This window comes from Sminthopsis crassicaudata, chromosome 1, assembly GCF_048593235.1.
Source record: "Sminthopsis crassicaudata isolate SCR6 chromosome 1, ASM4859323v1, whole genome shotgun sequence".
NCBI lineage: Eukaryota > Metazoa > Chordata > Mammalia > Dasyuromorphia > Dasyuridae > Sminthopsis > Sminthopsis crassicaudata.
This window is the reverse complement of record NC_133617.1, coordinates 738,930,099-738,953,872: the sequence shown is the minus strand read 5'-3', so window position 1 is coordinate 738,953,872 and position 23,774 is coordinate 738,930,099. Positions and strand designations below refer to the sequence as shown.

Below are 23,774 nucleotides of genomic sequence, written 5' to 3'. Positions count from 1 at the left end.
TGTTCTTCTCTAAAATAAAGTGTTCTCTGGGAGCAGGTTTCTTGGGGAGCTTCTGGAGGCAGCCTTAGTTCAGTTCAGTTCAATCACTCTGAATGCAGCCAGGAATTAAAGTCCAAATCCTCTTCAAAGTCTTGAATCTTTTTCTGGGGCCTGGTTAGCTTTCTTAAGAGGCCTATCTCTCTCCTTGGTTCAGAGAACTCTTGCTGCTAGTCCTTTGTCTCTGCTAGTTTCAGCCTCTCTTCTTCCCAATGTCTCAGCCAGCACAAAAGTGAAAGTTAGAATGACTCCTGACTCCTCCTCCCAGAGAGTGGGCTTGTGGGTTTCTGACTTGTGAATCTCCCAGAAGTCCAAGAGTGGACTTGTCCTTTTATGGGTTTGTGAACTCCTCCTTATATATGCTTTCTAAAGGTGTGAACAAAGTGCATAAGCATTAGCACCTTGTTTCAAGTTCTGACCTATAACATCTCCTACTTTCTTTTGATTTAGAACATAGGGTGATCACGCCTTCCCTGACTGCTCAAAAAAGTAGTGAAAACACCAAAGGAAATGGGAAATCAAATCAGATTAGCAGGTTTCTGAAGGGGCTCACTCTTAAAACAGGTATACATAAATCCATCAATATGGGAGGTATTACACATAATTACATAAATTACATAAGCACATAGCAATATAACACAGGCTGGAAGTGATGTAACAAATAACATGAATTAACATGAGGATTTATACATGTCCATAAGTCCTAGAAATAGTCCAAAAAGAATCCATTGTCCATTAGTTCACGTACCAGGAATCCAATGATTCCTGCTGGTTTTCAAGTCCTGCAACAGTCTTATCTTGTGTTGGGGAATCCAATGATTCCTGCAGATTTTGTTCTTAGGTCTTTCCCTTTGTTTTCAGATTTTTCTCTTTTTCTGTCTCTCCAGGTGCTCATTGCCACCCATCTGTTTCCTTTTCTTTCTGTAAAAATACAAGCAAACCCTCTCTCCCAGGCAGTTAACCTATTTAGTCCCTTCTGTTTACCACTTTTGGGATTTCTTCTCATCACCTGGCAATTATTGTTGAAACTGTTTGCACTGGACACTGCCCTATTGGTTTTAAAGGCCTGTATTTCCCCCAATTGTAATCCCTTTCTGTTATCTGGTTGTTTTTTGGCTGATAGATCACATCAGAGTCCTGAACTTCTAAAGATTCTCTGGGTGTAAACTCAGCTGCCATCATGCCCCACCTGTCTTTTGTATGATATCTTGGAGCTGATATCCTGTCTTTCATTTCCTTGGGTCAATCTACATTCTGAGGCCCAGTGGAAACCCTTTTGGCATTTTGGACATAGGGTTTTAGGTCTTCTCTCACACCGTCTCATTCTATCTCCATATCTACACTGAGCTCTTAGGTGTCCAACTTTTCCACATTGAAAACATCAACGAGTTTCTCCATAAGTTCCTTGCCAAGAGGGACCTTGTCTTCCCATGTTCATCATAGTCTGGGTATTTGTGCCCATTGGGGCACAGCGTCTTATGATCTCCTCTAAAGGAGCATCTTTGTGTAGTTCCCATATAATTCTTCTGCAAACCTCATTGGCATTTTCCTTAGCCAGATGTCTGGTCATTATTTCTGTAGTTTCATTTTCTCCAACAGTTCTTGTGACAGCTGTTTGCAAACGTCCCACAAAATCTACAAAGGGTTCATTGGGACCTTGTTCTATTTTTGTGAAGGCTTCCCTTGATATTTTTCTGGGAGAGAACCCCAAGCTTTTATTGCAATCTGCTCATAAGCTATTGTGGGGTAATTAATCTGTTCTGAATTCTCTCCCAACTGACCTTCACCTCCTAGTTGGTCATAAGTGATTTGTACATTAACTACTGTTTGCCTATTGCGTCTGGCTTGAATCCTACATAATTCATGATACTCCGGAAGCCACAACAACTTTTGTCTAGGTTCTAAACATGTCCTTGCTATGGATTTCCAATCACAGGAGGTTAGGATTTCATAAGCCAAACTATCTAGAAACATTTTAACATAAGATGATGTAGCCCCATAAAGAGTGCGACCTTTTTTCAAATCCTTAATTTTTTCCAGATCAAAAGGAGTGTATCTTCTCCTTTTTTGACCTGAAGAGTCAAGCTCTTCAGTCAAGGGTATGCATTTATAAAATCAGATACATCCTGTCCTTCATTTTTTGCTTTGACCAGTGCTTGTTTGTAATTTTGTCATAGGATGCTTCATATGTGGGGCTGATTGCATTACTGCTTCTTCTCCTTCTCCCTCCACCCATGAATGGTTAATTGAGGGAGGTAAGTCAGAGGATAGGAAATGCTTCTTAACTTCATTCTTATCTGATTTTTCCTCCTTTTCACCTAGTTTAGTTGGATAACCCTCCTGTTTTTTCTTCTTTTTCCTTAGTCTAACACTTATATAATTTCTGAAAGCCAGTTGTATTAAATTATATGTATTAAGTGTATCTTTGGAAATTGAGTCAGGTCCATTTTTATTATAGAATTGACATAGTTGCTCTCCTACTAATTTCCACTCCTCTAGATCCAATTCTTTTTCCATAAAAAACCAAGGAGATGTGTACTGTACAGTTTCTAAAAGTTCAGTGATCTGCTCCCAAATTATATTCAAACCTTGGCTTTTCATAACCCTGACAATGCTCCCTACACATTTTCCTTGAAGAGAAAGAGACATTTGTTTTCTAAACATCTGTCCCATTTCAGCTAAAATTCTACTTTAGCTCTTTAACAGAGTTTCCCCTCTTATACTCACCCTAATTTCTGGGTCACAGATGAAAGTTCGTGGCCCCACGTTGGGCGCCAAAATGTAATGTTCTTCTCTAAAATACAGTGTTCTCTGGGAGCAGGTTTCTTGGGGAGCTTTTGGAGGCAGCCTTAGTTTTAGTTCAGTTCAATCATCCTGAATGCAGCCAGGAATTAAAGTCCAAATCCTTTATTGTCTCCTTCAAAGTCTTGAATCTTTTCCTAGGGCCTGGTTAGCTTTCTTAGAGGCTTATCTCTCTCCTTGGTTCCGAGAACTCTTGCTGCTAGTCCTTTGTCTCTGCCAGCGTCAGCCTCAGCCTCTCTTCTTCCCAATGTCTCAGCCCGCACAAAGGTGAAAGTTGGAATGAATCTTGACTCCTCCTCCCAGAGAGTGGGCTTGTGCGTTTCTGACTTGTGAATATCCCAGAAGTCCAAGAGTAGGCTTGTCCTTTTATGGGTTTGTGAACTCCTTCTTATATATGCTCTCTAATGGTATGAACTCCTTTAAAGGTGTGAACTAGTGCATAAGCATTAGCACCTTGTTTGAAGTTCTGGCCCATAACACTTTCCCATTTTCTCTGCAATAATCAACATTTGACTTTTTCAAGCAACAAAAGTGAGATTTATTTAGACTTTGGGTTGTGTTGGTATAGGTGTTTTCTCACCCCAAATTTTGGTATACTTTGCAAATAGTTTCTTTTGCCTAAGTCTTTTTTTTTTTTTTAAATAATAGAATAGGCACTTTATTTTTATCCATGACCATAATACTAGCTGTTCATTAAGTTAAAAAATATATAAATACTATTTCTTCAAATAAATTTTTAAATTTATTCCTTAGTAAATATAATAAATAAAAAGTTTCTAGTGATCAATCTTCTCTGGTTCCTTACTCTAGGTAATAGCTTAATTTTAAGATAATATTAATACTCATGCTTTATATATCGACCTACAAAATTAATGGTGAATATTTTATTTCAGTCTATGATTTCAAATACATTAAGTTAACATCAACTTAATATTTGATTAACAAGAACATATTACTTTCATACAGAAAAATTAATTGCAACATGTTAACAATTCTTTCATGTTTCCACTGTCTAAAGTTCTAAAATTAATTTACATGCAGCTAATAAGTGTGATTGATGGATGTTTGGTTTTAATCAGTTTGCTTAAAATATAATGATCTAAAAAATTGCATGTAATTTGAATATTTGTTCTTCATTGTTTTCTTCATGATAATGTTAATGATAATAACTAATGAAAATTAGTTACTTTTGATCAAAAAAATGTATACTTTGGTTTTTCACTTTAAAAAGGGGAACATGTCACAGATCATTTAATCATTCAAATATGTAATTATTGTTTGAATGACATCATAGGACTACCTTAAGCTTTTTATCTTTCTAATGGTGGAAGAAGTCCAAGGAATGCTGAGGCAGCCTGCAAAGATCAAGACAGGTTTAAAGGAGCTTTGATATTAGGTTTAGAAAGAAAGTGCAAGGATGATTAATATATCTGATCTATAGATATTATGGAGGTTAAGCCATCCAGTAATACCCCAAAACAATTGTATAATTATTATAATTTAAAAGTCTGCGTACCTCTCCTTCCTATTCCCCATCTCCATTGTTGTATTTTGTAGCCCTATTGTCATAGCTCTAAACTAAAGTAGTTGTAGACAAAGCAATTTTCTTTTTGGCCAGCCTTCTGGTAATGAGTTTTTCTATGCTTGAGAGAAGCTAAGTTTGTAATGATAAAAGTAGTCAATTACCAGAGCCCTATTTACAACTTTTCCAGTGTGATAGAAACTATTAAGAGTTTGTATTCAGTTGTTATAACCTCTTAGAACCTAGGGCCATCTCCACACCTTGATGAAGCTTGGGCAGAAAAGTTAATGTATCTTGTACTTTTAATAAATGATACTTCTAAATACCGACTATTTTAATTTTCTTGGTGGTCCTGTAACCACTTAATTATTTTTAAAAACCTCAATTTTATTGTCTCAGCCTAGTTTTTTGATATAATTAGAAAATGCTTTCTACTTTCAAGAAGTAAAACTAAGAACTAAAGAGTACTGACTTTTAGCCACAGAACCCACAGATTTGATTTCAGAATTACTGAGGTTTCTAAATTTAGAAATCTGAGTTTTATACCTCTATTATGAAGTTAAAATAATTTTTCCCACTTAATAACTATAAATTATTTCTTTTTATTTAATACAGACACGGTCCCTGCTGGGTGTATTTGAAGAAGATGCTGCAGCTATTTCCAATTACATGAATCAGTTATATCAAGCCATGCGTCGAATTTATGATGCACAGGTAAAGAATGAGTAGTCTGAAATATGAATTATTCATGCAGTTTTATTACAAATATCTTGAACTAGAATCCACATTTCAGTTATTGCCTCATATATATTACATTATACAGTAATTATTTTTTCTGAAGTGCATGCGTATCTTGCCTAATTGATTCTACAAAAACATGACTAAGTCAAACAGCATTGCAAGGAGTAATTCATTCCATAAAATTCCATAGCAACACTATTCTAAATAAAAGAAATCTGAACTACAAAAGCTTAAAATTGGTTTTTAAGGAATTTAGCCCATACTAAGGAGATGTATAATACTTCAGAAAAACTTTGGATCTGGTTGGTAGCCAGTGGTAGAGAACAGGAACTTTTATCTGGATAATGGAGCATATATGACAGTAGAAAAACCGAGCTTCCAGGTAGCATGTGGGGATCACAAGGGCTGAGACCAGAAGTAATCCTGAAAAGGGAAGGAATTTAGGGTTTATATTTTGGTAATACAATGGAGTACCAGCCTTAAAGTCAGGAACATCACCTTGGACAAGTCACTTGGTTCTTTTTGCCTCGGTTTCTTCATCTGTAAAATGGGCTGAAGAAGGAAATGGCAAATCACTCCAGTCAATATCTTTGCCAAAAATGCCTCAGTGGGGTCACAAAGTGTTGGGTACAGCTAAACAACCTCAACTTCCAAAGGGTTTGAGGAGTAAAGTGAGGAATCCAGCAACTTTCTAGAAGGATATAGGAAGAGGGACTGACTCTTCTGAAAAATCCTTGAATATATAGTGTAGATCTAATTAAAATAAATCTTTTAAAAAATTCATTAGCTTGGGGGCAGCTAGACGGCCCAGTGGATAGAGTACCAGCCTTGGAAGACCTGAATTCAAATGTGGCCTCAGACACTTAACATGTTCTAGTTTGACTGGCAAGTCACTTAACTCCAATTGCTTCGCAAGATAACCAAGCAAAAAAAAAAAAAAGAAAGAAAGAAAGAAAAATAAAATAAAATTCATCATCTCAAAGGGACTAGACTGAACAGAAAAGTGCTAGAACTCATTGTAGAAAGAAGGTAATGGATTAGAGTGGAGGACACACTACCTTTGAAACTTGAAAAAGTTGTGCTAGAAGGTTTTTTATCTTTTTTTTCCTTTCATTCCCAGAAAAAGTTAATTATAGCCTCTCTTTGTAAATAGGGCTTTAGTGAATCAGTGAACTTCCTACATATAGTACTCAGTATATCTCCAGAATATTTAATAATCTTCAATGAAAGGCAAAAACAAATTTGACACTAGTTTGGGCTGGTCTTGGGATCATATTGGAAGAAGATACAGTAATTCAGGGGTTTTTTAATAATATATTAAGAATAGTATTGAAAGGACCTTTTGGGATCGATTGTACCATTTATCACAGACATTGATGGTAGGATAAGTCATATCTTTTAAATTTGGAATGCTTGCTAAATGTTATCTGAAAGAGCTAATAAAGTATAAAGAAAACTGGTTACATATATTTCATTTTTATAAAACTAGTAACTCTAGAAGTAAGGAGAAATGAAAATTTGAACTTTATTTTGATCCATTGTAGAGTAGTAACCAATAATTGAATTAAGGTTAGAGTTGATTTACTTGGGCAGTAGATTTTATTCAGAAATACACAAGTTGATTAAGATTTAGAATTTAATAATGAATAAAATTTGCAATATTCTCTCATGCAGTTTCGTTGGCTTTAACAGAAATGAGAACATTTCCTCTTGTTCCTTTTTTTTTTTTTAAATGTCTGGACTTAAGATTATCATTGTGGTATTTAATTTTCTTTTTATATTTTCCTCTTGATTTTTTAATTCCAGTAATGCTATCAAAATTGATATTTCAGATTTATTATTGATATAAGCCTAATTTTCTGAACCTATCATACTTGGAACCATATCATTCTTGGAAGATTTTGAAAACATACAGCTAAAAGTAAATGTTAAGTGATCATGCTAAAGAATTCAAAATTAAAAAGGATTTCAGAAGCAATTTAGGACAGTGCCTTTATTTTCCTGGGAAAAAAATGAAACCTGAATCCTAGAGAAATTAAGTGACTTACTACAGATATTGAGCAGAAGAACCAGAATTCCTCTTGACTCCAAACTTAATGCTCTTTCCAACTTTACAGACTACTAAATAGTTTGGTATTCCTCATCTTTAATTTTTGCTTTTTTGAGTTTTTTTCTTTTTAATTATTACTATTATGTTTATTTGAAAATATCAATACCATTCTCTTTTCTATAGAATGAATTAAGTGCAGCGACACACCTGACATCAAAGCTCCTAAAAGAATATGAAAAACAGGTACAGTATAAATAAGTTACTTGGAGTCTTTTTTATTTCCCATATCTAGAGGGAGTTTCATGAAAAAGTTATATAAAATGTTAACTAAAATATCATTTAGGGATGGTCTTAGAACAATAACTGACATTAACATAGGACCTCAAGATTTTCAAAGTGTATGTATACATGTTGTCATGTTATGCTCATAGTCACCCTGTTAAGTAGCTGTTATCCTGGATATTATCATCCCTAACCAACAGATGAGGAATTAGAGGATTAGAGAGAGGTGGAATGTGTCCACTGTAACACAAAGAGTAAGAAACTAGCTAGATTTGAATTCGAGTGTTCTAGCATCTTTCCATTTATTTTCCACTCGCTCTTTGTCAAACAATGATAGACCCTGAAGAGACCAGTTTTTTTGTCTTCCAGAAAAGAAACCTGAAGACTAGGGAAACCAAGTGACTGCTTTTAAGTCATAATTTTTGGTTATACATAAATAAAATATTTTAAAAAATAATACAAATAGGTTTATTCATATTTTAAGTTTTAAGTGATTTTTTAAAATGACTTAGATATTTTTGGAAATATTGTTTTATTTAAAAGTGAGTGCTTGCTTCACTATCCAAGATCATAGTCTTACCATATTTATGATCTTTTAGTTGGCCAGATGTCTGCACTTATATGTCTTCAGACACAGTTCATTGTTAACTCCATATTTGAAGCCTTTCCAGAAGAGCTTAAGACCTATCCGAGCTTGCCCTTTTGTGGCTTCTCTGACATCACCTTCATGCTGTGACAAGATAGATCTTTCTTGGAAATGTTTGAGATTATTATGATAAAATAAAATAATAATACAGTGGTAGCAGAAAAGTGGCATCATTTTTTAAAATGTGTATTAAGAATGGATATTTACATGTTCCAGAAGAAATGAGAATATATGAACTTTTTTTGTTTTTCAATTTCACAGCGTTTTCCACTAGGGGGTGATGATGAAGTAATGAGCTCTACTTTGCAGCAGTTTTCAAAAGTGATTGATGAGGTAAATACTTTTGTTTTAACAAAATACATTTTCTCCTAATAAATTTATCTATTTATTATTAGTATTTTATTTATATATATTATTTATTTATCTATTTTTGCTGAGGCAGTTAGGGCTAAGTAACTTGCCCAGGGTCACACAGTTAGAAAGTATTAAGTAGGGGCAGCTAGGTGGCGCAGTGGATAGAGCACCAGCCTTGAATTCAGGAGGACCCGAGTTCAAATATGGTCTCAGACACTTAACACGTCCTAGCTGTGTGACCCTGGGCAAGTCACTTAACCCCAGCCTCAAAAAGGGAAGAAAAAAAAAAAAAGAAAGAAAGAAAGTATTAAGTGTCTGAGGCCAGATTTGAACTCAGGTTCTCCTGAATTCAGGGCTGGCGCTCTACTACACCACCTAGCTGCCCCAAATTATTTTTAATATACGTTATTTTATGAATCATGTTAGAAGAGGAAAATCAGAGCAAAAGGAAAAAAACCATAGGAGAGATTTAAAAAAAAAAAAGCGAGCATAGCATATGTTGATACACATTCAGTCTCCTTAGTTTTCTTTCTGGATCCAAATGGCATTTTCTGTCAAGTCTGTTGGGATTGCTTTGGATCACTGAACCACTAAGAAAAACCAAGTCTTTGATGATTGATCATCACACATTCTTGCTGCTGTTGTGTACAATTTATTCCTGATTCTGCTTGTTTCGCTCAGCCTCAGTTCATGTAAATCTTTCCAGGCCTTTTTAAAAATCAGTTTATTCATCATCTTTTATAGAACAATAATATTCCATTATCTTCATATGCCACAATTTGTTCAGCCATTCTCCAACTTTTGAACATCTACTCATTTTCCAATTCCTTGCTACCATAAAAAGAGCTGCTACAGACATTTTTGCACATATAGGTCCTTTTCCCTTCTTGAAGACTTCCTTGGAATACAGATCCAGTAATGGCAATGCTAGGTCAAATGATATGCATAGTTTGATATCCCTTTGGGCAAAGTTCCAGATTGCTCTCCAGAATGGTTGAATTAATTCACAACTCCACCAACAATGCATTAAGTGTCTTAGTGTTCCCACATTGCCTCCAAAATTTATCATTATCTTTTCCTGTCATTTTAGCTAATCTGAGAGATGTGAGGTGGTTTTAATTTTCATTTCTCTAATCAATAGTGATTTAGAGCATTTTTTCATATAACTGTAGATGGCTTTAATTTCTTCATCTGACAATTGTCTGTTTATATTCTTTGGCCATTTATCAATTGGGGATAAATTTGACAGTTCTTTATATATTTTAGAAATGAGATCTTTATCAGAAACACTGACTGTAAAGATTTTTTCCCAGCCTTGTATTTCCCTTTTAATCTTGTTTCTGTTGCTTTTGTTTGTGCAAAACCTTTTTAATTTAATGTAATCAAAGTTGTCCATTTTGCCTTTCATAATGTTTTCTAGTTTCTTTGGTTATAAATTTCTCCCTTCCCCATAGATCTGATAGATAAATTATCCCTTTCTCTCTTAATTTGTTTATGGTATCATACTTTATGCCCAAATCCTATACGCATTTTGACCTTATTTTGATATGGGGTGTGAGATGTAGTTCTGGATTGGGGAAGTTTGGATTGGATTGGAGTTTCTGACACATTATTTTACAATTTTCCCAGCAGTTCTTGTCAAATAGTTCTTATTCCAGAAGCTGGACGGGGGTTTATCAAATACTAGATAACTGTTGGTCTTGATTGTATCATTATGTCATATGTATCTAACCTATTCCACTGATTCCCCACTGTATTTCTTAACCATTACCAGGGATTTTGATGACTGCTTCTTTAAAACATAATTTTATGTTTAGTACTGCTAAGCCACCATCCTTTGAATTTTTTCCATTAATTCCAACAAAACAAATTAAATGTGTAAATTTGTATTGTTTAATTTGTATGACCTGTTTTGTTTTTTTTTCTCCTCTTCTTGCCAGCTAAGTTCCTGTCATGCAGTACTCTCAACTCAACTTGCTGATGCTATGATGTTTCCTATTTCCCAGTTTAAAGAAAGGGATCTAAAAGGTTGGGAATCTAAACTCACTTTGAAATTCTTAGCTCTGATAATCTATTCATGATCTGTATCATTTACATTAGACTCAATTGCAGTCTTGACTATCAGTTTGCTTTTATTTTTATTATGCAGTGTTATGTGCATACATGTTTTTAATTGTGCTTCTAGCTATTATAGCGGTAAAGTTTCCTATATCTAAATCTATTCTAATAGTTTATAAAACTCAAATAGATAGATACATTAACATGTGTCCAAAATCTACAAATATTAAAGTGAATCGGTGCTGGAAAAATATTTACATTATTTACAGATAAATTTATCTTGGGAATAGAAATTAAAACTTATCAATATTGTGGTAGAAATTAAAGAAAATTCAATGTCAAAGCTGGGTAAAGAAAGAACTTAAAAGTTCCTCCCTGGTTAGCTTAGAAAGGAATAGTTAACAAACCTAATGTTTTCATTTGTTATTTCTAAATCACTTTTTTAAACATTATTTGCGTTGTACAATAAATTAAACAAGGAGCCCAGGCCATGCTAATCCAAAAAAAATATTGTCTTTGAAATCTACCATTTTTAAAAAGATGGGTGAAGGTCATACTATATTATGGATTTAGAAGTGTTTGTTAGTAAATGTGTTTATTTATATTAGTACCTCTATCATCCTTGCTTTCCTCACACCACCAGCTTCAACTCCAAAGTACCATCTTAATGCTTTAAAATTTCTTGGCTGATCTGGTAAAAATTAGTTTTTCTGGTTATGGAATTTATTATTTTATATATTATATTATTGATTGATTTATGATACTTTCCATTAGTCCATTAAAAGATCACTTTGGATTTTAATTATAAAATTAGGAATGAATTTAGCATGTCAGAAAACATTTTAAAATATTCAGGTAGCAAGATGTCTATTTGAATATGAAGCTGGAATAATTCTCAGATCTCTATTTTTTTTCTCCTCAGAGATATTAACTTTAAAGGAAGTGTTTCAAATTGCCAGCAATGGTAAGCCCCATCTGATCTTTTATCATTAGCAGAAGTACTCATGTATAAAATCAAAAAGTCTTTTAGCCTGATGCTTTCTAATATTACACTAGCAAACTGAGAAAAAAATGACTAATTTTTAAAATTAAATCTATTATTAAGGGTAATTCTGTTACTTAAATTGAATTTTTTAATTAAATATCATAAGGGAATATTACCAGTAATTGTGACTTAATACCTCCCTATAACAAGAGGAGATCTAATAGTATCAACAAGTGATTGGTCTAATAAGTAAATGACAGGAAATTTACTTCATATTATAAAAAAAAAATTGACTCTTGTAAACAGCAAAAATGTAATTTAGAATTTGTGCATAGTGACAGAAGCTTGTGTTGGGAGAAGAGAGAAATCTTGTGACTTTTTCTCATTGAGGAAAAAATATGCTTTCTCAGAACTTTTCAAGTGCCTTTCAAGATAGTACAGTTACATAAATTATTTCTGTTTTCCAGATCATGATGCTGCAATTAACAGATATAGTCGACTGTCCAAAAAAAGAGAAAATGATAAGGTTTGATATCAATTCTTTTGATACTAGGATTATGTCATAGTATTAAACTTGTGTGTATGCCATAACTTTGCTAGATTTTCCTGTTTTAAAAGAATAACTAGCAATGATTTAATGGAAATATTTGCTTTAATGTTCTTGGATTATGAATTTCCTCTTTCCTATAATAACAATTTATTGTTATCAAAATTGGGAATATTTTAAACCCAGAAGTTTTTCCAAAACTCTAAGAACATAGTTTTTGTTGTTGTTTTTTTCATAGTTCCTGTCTTGATAGTTAAATAAAATTTCAGACATCATTAGTCATATGAACAAACAAATTTATGCCTGGGTGTTATTTTAAAAAAATCCCTTAAATACTAGAAAAATAAAATTGAGCTGTTGAGTATTTAGCTAAAATTATATTGTGATCCAGGATGTCTCCCACTCCTGTATGACCTCCCAACCTTTCTGATTGTCCTCTGGCATGTTTGTCTTCTCCAGGCAGACTGAGAACTCCCTGAGCAGGGCTCTTTTATATTTGTGTCCCCAGAATTTAGCACAGGATATGGCTCCATAGTAACACTTGATAATACTTTACATTCCTTCATTCCATGAGGGCAACAGTCTAGAAATACCACACAGATATTTGTAGAATAGCATAATAAATAAGTATCATAGGATTTGCAGGGGCTAATACAAGTATTATTAATACCATTTTATTATAATAAATATGATTATTTAATAAATATTAAAACCATAATAGCAATATATGTGTGTATCACTTGATAGTTTGCAAAGTCCTTAACATATTAACTCATTTGATCTGAGATTACCTAGGAGATCATTTTTATGATTATTCCCATTTTATAAATGGGGAAACTGAGGCTGAAAGAGGTTAAATCACTTTCACAAGTCACATAGGTAATAAATGACTGAGGCAGGATTTGAACCCAAGTCTTCCTGATTTGACATCCATCCCTCTGTCCACTCACTGCACCATTCATTTAAAATGTCTTGATAGTGTTTAGCATAGCTGACAAATAGTGGAACTAGGACTCTGACCTTATTCTTTTGTTTCCAGATCTAGTATTCCATCTCATATATCCTCTAAAGGTGTATCACTGATCATTGTGGAAGGAGAAAAGAATCTTAATTAAGGATCAAACTAGAAGGAATTAACTTCATTTGTTCCATAACTCGTGGGCTCTCTCCAGCTTTATTGCATAAGTTGTGAGGCAACCTAGGATATAGAAGAAAGATGAACTTGAGAAGTTCTAGGTTCAAATGTTGATCTTGCCACCAGTCATGTGATTATAGACAAAGTTATTAAGACTCCGAGCTTTTGTTTTCCCATTTGCAAAAAGAGGCTGATTAACCTCATATCTGGCTCTTGTGAAGTTCTTTTGTCATCACTTGGCTCTGTGATTGTCAGCTGTGGTTTTTGCAGACCCCGTTTACAGATGAAAAGATTATCTCTCAGAGATATGGAGTTACCTACCTGCAATCACAGTGCAAAATTACAAAATGATAAGGAAGGGATGTTTCTGTATTACTATTTTTATTATTACAAATGTTCTGACAGGGACAGAAGAGCTCAAAGTGAAAGGGACAGATTTTATTTTCCATTGGAATTATTTTTGAAATTTAACGTAAAAAGTAACACTGACTCTTTTTTTTACACCTATCATTTATACTAGGAGAGTTGAGAAAGATATGGCCTGGCATAATGGAAAGAACACTGGCTCTTTCTAGGATTTAGGTCCTGGCTGTACATTCTTTAACAAATCAGTGAGTTTCTCTGAGCCCTCTTTATAAAATGAGCATCATAGTTGTCAAGGGTTGTGAAGATCAAAGAAGATAGCAGAGATGTTAAACCACTTAATATACTTTAAAGGCTAGATCAACATTAGCTCCTAACATTGTGATGTTTCAGGGCCAGCAAAATGAAACAAAGAGCCAGAACACATGGAGGCAGTGTTCACTGCTGTGCTGCTCAGGATTCAGTGACAATTTTCAGGCCAAGAAGTAACTGGTTAATACTACCCCCTTTCCCTTATTACATTTACAAATTCATTTCTTAATGGCTAAGATTATTTCCCTCTTGTCAGCTCAAACCTAAACATTCTTATTTCAGATGAGGTTTAAGGGCGAATAATTACATTGAGAACATATTAAGACTCTGAGCTTTTGTTTTTTATTTGCAAAAAGAGGCTAATCAACCTCATATCTGGCTCTTGTGAAGCTCTCTTGAAATTTTCTTTGTGGCCTGTGCTTCTTTTCCTTCTGTTCTTTTACCAGTACATATTTTGCTCATGAAATTAATATAAATTAAATTCTGAATTCACCAATTTTTATTTCTGAAAATTAAATTGTTGATGCTGCTGTCGAATAAATGGCTTGATATGTTCCCAAAACTCAGACTAATAATATAGTTACTTCTTGTTATACTACTTTCTGGAAGCTCCTTGAAGGGCCCTTTTTTGTCTTTGTATCCCTGGCACCTGGCACACTACCTTTCACATTTTTGTTCAGTTTTTTTTTGTTTTTTTTTTTAGTTGTGTCCTACTCCTTGTAACCCTATTTGAATGTTTCTTTCAAAAAATATTGGATCACCATTTCCTTCTCCAGCCTTTCACATAGAAGATGTTTGTCAAATCAAATGGGTGCAGAACTCTGACAAATTTTCTTTAGGGTGTTCATCATATTTATTACCAAAAAGTACATTAAATGGAGTGAGCCATTGTTCTCTTCTTAATTATAAGGTGAAGTATGAAGTTACTGAAGATGTATATACTTCTAGAAAAAAACAGCACCAGACAATGATGCATTATTTCTGTGCATTGAATACTCTTCAGTATAAGAAGAAAATAGCAATGCTAGAACCCCTGCTTGGATACATGCAAGCTCAGGTAAATATGAAAGGTTAACTCTTTAGTGAATTTCTGTGTCAAGTTTTAAATTTGAATATATTATAATTGTACTGTAGATGAGTCAGGAGCAGAAAATTATATAATTTTAAAATCCCTTTAGCTTCATGTCATGCCATAAAGCCCACTGTAGTTTCTGAAAGACTTTGCCCATAGATGCCTGAGTTCCCGTGGGTACCCCCAGGCCAAAGATTGAGTAATTGTCTATTGCCAAAGACCCCATCAAACCTAGAAAATTTGGTTATTACTATTAAATATTTTATTATTTATTATTATTTATCACAAACAATAGCAGGACAATTTTGAGTTTTATTTTTCCTTTGCCTACCTTCTGATAAAAGTAGAAGAATTGAAATAATCAAAAGATAAGCAATAAGAACAAAATAAGAATTAAGGCCCTAGGTAATCAAAGTTTTATGGAAATCAAAGTGTATATATATGTTAATTTTCTTAACATGGAATTTATATCTATCTTTTTCTGATATAATATATAATGGTATCTTAGAAGTTACATTTAAATGAAATGTTGGTTTTTTTCCTCCTAGATAAGTTTCTTTAAGATGGGTTCCGAAAATCTCAATGAACAGCTAGAAGAATTTTTAGCAAATATTGGAACAAGTGTACAGAAGTAAGTATTTTCCTGTTATAGTTACCATTTGCTTAATCTCAATGAAAGCATCCTATTTTTGTCATGGGAATTTTTTTTTTTTTTTTTGGTATGGCCATTTTGTCTCACAACAACATTTGAAGGAGGTTTTACATTATAAGAAAACAGGATCAAAGAGGTTGGGACTTGATATGGTCACGCAGAATGTCAGTGCCACAGGCAGGAATCACTCCTAGGGTTCTCTCCTTACTCTCAGATCAGTGCTTATTCTCTTGTACCACCCTGCCAAAGTAAATAAATAAGAAAAACATATTACAGAGGACTCCCAAAGTTCACTGTATCATTTAACAAAGTAGAGACACTTAAAATTAGGAAACTAACAATTTTGCCTTTTCCCAACTCTTTCTGAAGTTCTGTTGGCTTTGATTTGGTTTTGATTTTCTTATAGCTGCAAGTAAGAATACACTTTTGTCATTTTGGTTTGCATCACTTCATATGACACTTTTCATATTTCCGCATGGTGCAGGTTTTTTGTTTTATGGTGCCATAATTTTCAGTTACATAAATGTACTAAATAATTTACTCAACTATTCCTATTCCTCAATTTTACATAAAATTTTGTTTCCAGATTTTTGCCATTGTCAATTATGGATGTTTTTTTCTATAAATTGGCCTTCTTATTCCTTAATACATTTTGAATAAAATAATAGTAAAAGAATCATTTTATCAAAACTAATTCTTGTGATTTTTGTTGTATATCACTGTATTGATATACAGAAGCTTAAGATCAATCTTCCTGTTAGTTCATAGATTCATCAATATTGCATTTTCTTTTCTCTTTCTCTTTTGTCTTCCCTCCAGTTTTGTGTGACTTATTTTGTCTTTTTATAAGTTTAGAGTATTAGATCAGTAATACCAATTTTTACCATATAGCTTTTCTACATTTGGGATTTTATTTCTAAGTTCTCTTTTCTGTGTGTTGTGTGTGTGAATTTTCCCTCCCTGTGACTAGAGTTTTTTATTTCTTGAATAGAACATTTTGAAATCTGGCATAGTCAATCTCCCTTTACTTTTTATCACTATCTGTGTTACTCTTATCTATAAACTTCCTTAAGAATTTTGTTATCTAATTCTGTGACATAGTCTATTGGTATTTCAATTCATATCCCAGTCTATAAATTAATGTAAGAATTTTTTTAAATCATTTTTCCCCCCCTGAGGCTGGGGTTAAGTGACTTGCCAAGGGTCACCAGCTAGGAAGTGTTAAGTGTCTGAGACCAGATTTGAACTCCTCCTGAATTCAAGGCTGGTGCTCTATCCACTGCACCACCTAGCTGCCCCAATATAAGAATTCTTGATTTATTTTTCCTATATGTTCTCCATGTAACTAGAAAGTAGTCCTCCATTTATTCCATTGCTCACAGAATTTTTCCAGATTTGGCAATAACCTCAGTAGCTGTCGAGTCCAAAAGATTCCAGAAGAATCCTTACCATAATATACATGGCAGATGGTCATCCAGCTTCTGCTTGAAATGAAAACCCATCATTTCCTGAGATAACTCAGATTATTAAGGAAGTTTTTCTGGACTTAAATTTGCTCTGGGTATTTTCCCCAAGGCCAAAATAGAACAAATCCAATCATTCTTTCTCAAGAAACCCCTCTTCAATGTTTGAATGCAACTGTCATTTCCAAACATTCCCCAGTTCCTTCCAGTCATCTTCCTGTGGTGTAGACCAGTGGCTTCTCACTCTGGTTGCTTTTTTTAAGGACATGTTTTTTCCTAAACAGTAATATCCTTAACTGAACCCATTGCTCAGGATCTGTTCTGATGAGGTCATATCCCTGTGGTTTTCTCTCACTTTTCTTACTCCTTAAAGTAGGCCTTTCTTAATGCAGCCCAAGCTCACATGCATGTTGTGGGGTTTGTAAGCTGCCACATCACAGTGACACATGGTGACCCCACTCAAATCCTTGGGGTTTTGTTTTTGTTTTTCATACAAAATGCTCCCCAACAATCCCTTTTCCAAGCTTGTCTTTGTGAAGTTGTCTTTTTTAAATCCAGATTTAAGGCTTTGCATTTCTCTTTGTGAAATTTCATATTCTTAGGTTTAGCTCAGAGTTCTGCCTCAAAGATTTGTCAGGATCCTGACTGTTTCTGCTCCCAGCTTTATGTCATCAGTAAAGCTGATAAGCGTGTAATGTGTACTTTGATACTGATCAGCAAGCACAGATCCATGAGGCCCTCCCAGGGGAGATCTCAAGCTGACTTCAAATTATTAATGACTAATCTTTGAGTCCAGTGTTTTAGGTTGGACGATGCATCTTCTATTGCATCACACTATCTTCCAAACCATGTCTTCATTGTTTCCACAAAAATAGTATGAGATATTTTATCATATGCTTCACTAAAATGAAGGTATACTCTATCTACAACTGCCCATCAATTATCTTATCAGTTACCCTTTGAAAGGAAATAAAGTTAATCTGGAATAACCTGCTTTTAGTGAAGCTGCACTGGTTTATTGTGATCACCACTTCCCTTTTTTAAGTACTTACTATCACTTCAGTGACCCTTTCTAGAATTTTCCTGTAAATTGAAGTCCAGATCATTTGACCCATGGTTTATAGATTCTTCCCTCTTGAATATCTAGAAACACTTCTTCTTTCCTTTAGTTCTTTTCTTATTTCCATGATCATTCAGCTATCACTAACAGTGGCTCAATTGTCATATCACTGATTCAAGTCACTTTTTTTGATACTTCCCATTAAAAATTTTTTTTTACTGATATTTTTAGTTTATATAGCAATCAGTTCTGGAACCACACCTTCATTCCTTCCACATTGAATCGTTCTTAGTAACAAACAAAAACAATTAAGCAAAATCACCCCCAGTGCAGTGATAGCATGTGATATTTCCCCTTAAAAATCCCTTTTGTCTCCTTTGTGAAGGAGATGTGCTTATCTGTACAGCAGGACAATATTCGTTTTTCGGTTGCTCCAGATTTACTATTTGTGATTTTGAACATTTTCATATGACCCTTAATAGTTTGTGATTCTGTTGAATATGTCATATGTTGACTTGAGGCCATTCAAGAGATATTATAGAAGGATTTGGAAATGTTTAGTTTAAAAAGACTCAGGGAGGATAGCCATCTTCAGGTATCTGAAGGGGTATGAGGTGAATGAGGGGTCTCTTTTGCTTTTGGGGGCTCCAAAGACAGAACCAGGAACAGAAGGTAGAAGTTTCAAAGAGATGTATTTAGATAAAAGATAAGGAAAAACTTGTCTTTTCACCTTTAAGGTGGGTGATTTTTTTTCAATGTGGTTTGTGGTGTTTTATTTGTTTCTATTGCTCTAATACTTTTTTTTTATTATCATACTGCCATGATTTTCTTTGGTCTGATCATTTAAAAAAATTTCTTTTTTTTTTTCTTTTATTTATTTATTTTTTATTTTAAGCATTTTTCTTTGAGGTTTTTGTTTAGTTTTGAAGAGCATATGAAACTTCTCTTTCATCCATTTTGACTGAAAAACATTAAAAAATTATTAAATTTTAATTCCATATTTTTAACAAAGTCTAATGAGTTTCATTAGTTTTTAGATTCTAAGCTGAATTTTGCATATGAATATATTCACACAGTAAGTTTTTAATTATAAATTAATTCACTTCAAAGCTCTCAGCAGAGAATGCTAGCCAGAGGCCTAGCAATACTACTTTATTCTAAACATTCCTGAAATGTTCTTGCCATTTCATACCTGGTTTTGTCTGATGCTCGGCTTACTTTAATAACCTTGATATGGTGTCCTCTACAACATTGCTCATGGAAAGTGAACCTTTCCCTTATACCCCACAATATAAATGCCCTGAGGAGAGGCCAGCATATCCTTGTTCTCCATGACTCAGCTTGTGAGGGTATGAGGACAGATTTGAGGCCCAGCTCCCTTTACAAGAAAGTTATTTGGTAAAACTAGAAATGTTCTTATTGAAGATCTTGTCCATTGAAACAGGACTTATAACCTACATGCTGTGTTAGTGTTCGCAGGGAAATGGATTGTGAAGTAGAAACCATGCAGCAGACAATAGAGGATTTGGAAGTAGCCAGTGACCCGTTATATTTGCCTGACCCTGACATCACCAAATTTCCTGTTCATCGGAATTTAACCCGCAAGGCTGGATATCTCAATGCTAGGAAGTAAGAAAAATCTCTTTTGACTCCAAACAGTTTTATGTTCATTATAAAGAAGTATCTTATAAATGAGGACCGTATGTATATTATGCAGTTAATTTGACATTTCATAGATATAAATATAAATATGTGTGTATGTGCTGCAGAATAGAATGAAAATCAATATATGATTACTTTAAGGACCTGTAATTTCCTTGTTATCACACTTTTTTCACTTATGTTATAGCTTGTCTTCCTGAACTATTGTGACTGAAAAAATAAAATTGAACTTAAGTGAAGAGTTTAATAAGTATTAATATAATAGCAGCATTTATATGGCAATTTAAACTTTGCAAAGTACTTCATAAATAATATCTTATTTTTGTCCTCACAACACATCTGGAAAATACTTGCTATTATTTTCTCCATTTTTACAAATAAGGAAACTGAGGCAAAGAGACAGAGTGCCTTGCCCAGAGCTACACAGTGTCTGAAGTAGGATTTGAATTTGAAATTTTGTAACTCCATCATATCTATACTGTATTACCTAACTCCATTTACAACATGCCATGAAATCTGCCAAATGTGGATTTCACATGGAAGCTTAAACCATATTCTGAAAGAAATTTTTCACAGAGGAAATCACAAATCAATCTCAACCAGCATACATTTATGAAGTGCTTCCTGTGGACAAGACACTGCTGAGCACTGGAGCTACAAAGTCATGTTCTGCTCTGGTAATTAAGTCATTTAGAATTACTAAAGGAGATATTTTGTTTAAAATCAATCTCCATTGAAAAATAAAATTGGTCTAAAACTTGGTAGTGCTTTGTTTTTGGCCTCCAGAGCTATACCAGTGGAACCTGAGTGAATGAAAAGAAAGTTGGCCATAGAATTAGAAAGCAGCTGGGGTCAAGTGCTGCTTCTGACCTGTCCTGGCGGTGTGACTCTGGGCAAAGTCCCTGAAACTCTGAGATGTCTAAACTTCTTTTTAAGACATAGTTTAGAATATTTGTTTGTTTTCTTTAATTAAAAGCACTTCCTCACTAGGAGTTCCCTATAGTGATATCCAGGTCTGGACAATAAATATACAGAGCTATTTGGGTGATAAATATTTATGTTTCATTGATGTAAAAGCCTTTCAGGATCTAAATGGACAGTTTTCTCAGTAATAATGGATGTGTTATTGTCAATTTGAACCCAGTAAAACTTCTGTACCAAGAAATTTAAAGTAAGGATTCTCTTGAAGCAGCAGGGCCTACATTTTGCCTTTTTGCACAAAGAACTGAATTCTGTTTTATGTGGATATTATTTTGCATACTGAAACAATCTTATGTTACATACTGTTAGATTTCCAAACATTGTTTTAGAAGGATTATATGTGTGATATGTATGGATATTCCTAATCTTTTTGTGACTGAGAAAATCAAAGGATTCAATGCATCTTTTCTTGGCAGCTGGCTCTAACAAATGGCATTAAGATATAAAGGAATTGTAATAGTACACACAGCAAGTAGTAAAAGAGCCCTGGAATTCCTTTGAAATCAGTTTTATTTATCGGTTTCTATAACACTGATTTAAATTAGAATGTGCTGAGATTCTTAAGTCCAGTTTAAAGAATATTTTGCCACATATTGTCTTATTTGGAAAATTTTAGAATTATTCTTGATTTGAGTTGTATGTAGTTTTTCTGTTAATTTGTTGAGAGTTGTAAAGGGTCTATACATGTCACTACTAAATGAAATATGCTTTCTTTGATTAGTAAGACTGGCCTCGTGTCCTCTACCTGGGACAGACAATTTTACTTTACTCAAGGTGGAAACCTGATGAATCAGGCCCGGGGAGATGTCGCAGGGGGCCTTGCCATGGACATAGACAACTGCTCTGTAATGGCTGTTGACTGTGAAGATAGACGGTACTGTTTCCAGATCACATCCTTTGATGGCAAAAAGTAAGTTTTATTTCCCTTTATAAATTTTAATGTCAGAATAAGTTATGCAAAGGTTGGTGATTTTTTTTTTAAATTCCAAAGCATTTGAAATTATATTTCTTATAAAATACATTCAGTGTATAAGCAATGTCAGACACAAATAGTAGTTTGAATTGGGTTTTATTTTTCAAGAATTTTGCTTTCTTAGCCTTTTAGAGTTCATTTAGTTTAGAGTAACTTTATAGTTACTAAATGGTTGTGTATAAATGATTTAGTTCTAAGTATGTTAAAAGTTAACCATTTTGTGTATAAATTTTTTATTCAGCTATAAGTAGATTCAGTTTTTTCATATTTATAGTTTTAAATGATTTTGATGAAGGTAATTTTCTCAATATTACATGAACATCTTCACTGAGCACTATTTGTACTTATTCCAGAAGTTCTCAGTTAAACCTTTCCTACTGTGAGGTATATTAAATCTAGTATCTTTTTTCTGCTTATTTTTCCTGTAAATTTTAGGAAGTCTTTGAGATTTGAGAGAATGATTTTCCCTCTCATTTTATAATTTTAAAATCCTTTAGTTTATTGTGTCCATTCTCTGTAGTCAGTATTAGATGCTCCTTTCTCTCTACATTAAAAGGATCAAAGTAACAATGGATACAACAGTTTTTGATATTTTGTGTCTTCAGTTTTAGCTTCACTGGCTACTTGTTATAAATTTGCTATTTCAAAATTACTGGTATAATGGAAACTTAGAATTACTGTTTTTTACTTTTTCTCAGGAGAAAATTTGATATCCCAAACTTTTTTTTGATACTCTCTTAAAAAGAAAGTAACCTTATCAATGATTAATAGGATTTTAAAGCTTATTAAAACATAAGTAGGCTAAAGGATGATTTAAAGTAGACTTTCTAAAATAATCATAGATTTAATTAGATAAACATTAAGAATCAGAAAACTGAAATGAACTGTCTGAGATTTTGTCTTTGACTTATTTGTGGATTTTTGTAGTTTTGTTCCTATCATAATGCTCTGATTGGAAAACTCCCTTTGTCAAGCCAATCAAGAGGTGTTATGTAGTTTTGAGTTTAGAAGGTTTCCTGTGCATTTAGCTTAAGAGAATTTGTCAAAGGCAAAACTTGAACCCAAGGCTTCCTGACAATGAAGCCATACTTTCTCCATACTACCCCTACCAAGCTATCTTATTGTCTCAGTAGTCGCTCCAAATTCAGCATATAAAGTTGACATGCTGGTAAAACAGGATCTGTTTCTGATTTTGTATATTTTGGCATACCAAGCTTATTAAAGGCTAATTCCATGTAAAGAAGTACAGATTGATTGGTTCTGACTTACATTTAAGGAAGATGAGATACTTTCAAATCTTATTGAAAGGTACTTTAAAAAAAAAAAAAAACTGAAGCTCAAATTTTTTTTTCCTCCTTTCAGGTCTTCAATTTTGCAAGCAGAAAGTAAAAAAGACTATGAAGAGGTAACTTGTATCTAGTTAATATCTTTTAAAAGAACTGTGACCAACTTTTTCTAAGAGGAGCACTTATGTTTCTTGTCAGTGTGCTACTGTTTGGAAGGCTTAAGAAAAAGGGATCTTGTGACCATTGCTTTCTGGGTTGGCAGGCTGGCAGTGTCACGAAATGTCAGTCTGATTTATACCTTCCCTCACCACCTGCCAACTGAGTACATAGTGGCAGCAGATAGGATCTGTAGCAGCTCAAACTTCAAAACCATTGGGAGGGGGAATGAAAGACAGAAAAACAAAGATTTGGGAATCCGTATTCTTCATTACAAGCCTTTTATTTTTAGCTCCATTATTGCTTATAGTACACCAGATATGGAAGGTAAGGCTTCTACAAAGAACTAAGATGGGAGTGGGATAGGGAGGAGGCCAAGGTCGAGGGGGAGGGAAACCTTGAGGGAAAGTTAATCTGAATAAGTACAACTTCCTGGTCAGTATTATAGTAAAACTTGTTAAAATCCTGTTTATCACCCTTGCCCGGTAGCAGTGTTCCTACAGGACAGCTTTTGGAAAGGAATCAAGATTTTACTTTGAATGTTACCCTTGAGAAAAAGACAACTTGATAATAATCAGGATCATTAGTGCTTTCTGTTCCTTGAGGAAGTTGTCAAGTATATTACCTTCCTGTGTT

General features: G+C 33.8%; 1 protein-coding gene across 1 annotated transcript in view; it reads left to right on the top strand.

Annotated features, from left to right (window-relative positions):
• APPL1 (adaptor protein, phosphotyrosine interacting with PH domain and leucine zipper 1) overlaps positions 1 to 23,774 on the top strand; it is a 48,998-nt gene that overhangs the window by 5,284 nt on the left and 19,940 nt on the right. The window contains exons 2-12 of the mRNA XM_074284301.1: positions 4,976 to 5,074; positions 7,335 to 7,394; positions 8,341 to 8,412; positions 10,374 to 10,461; positions 11,414 to 11,455; positions 11,944 to 12,002; positions 14,744 to 14,890; positions 15,454 to 15,536; positions 19,551 to 19,709; positions 21,445 to 21,633; positions 23,059 to 23,101. Coding sequence (XP_074140402.1) covers positions 4,976 to 5,074; positions 7,335 to 7,394; positions 8,341 to 8,412; positions 10,374 to 10,461; positions 11,414 to 11,455; positions 11,944 to 12,002; positions 14,744 to 14,890; positions 15,454 to 15,536; positions 19,551 to 19,709; positions 21,445 to 21,633; positions 23,059 to 23,101 — 1,041 coding nt within the window. The remainder of the gene's footprint in view (positions 1 to 4,975; positions 5,075 to 7,334; positions 7,395 to 8,340; positions 8,413 to 10,373; positions 10,462 to 11,413; positions 11,456 to 11,943; positions 12,003 to 14,743; positions 14,891 to 15,453; positions 15,537 to 19,550; positions 19,710 to 21,444; positions 21,634 to 23,058; positions 23,102 to 23,774) is intronic.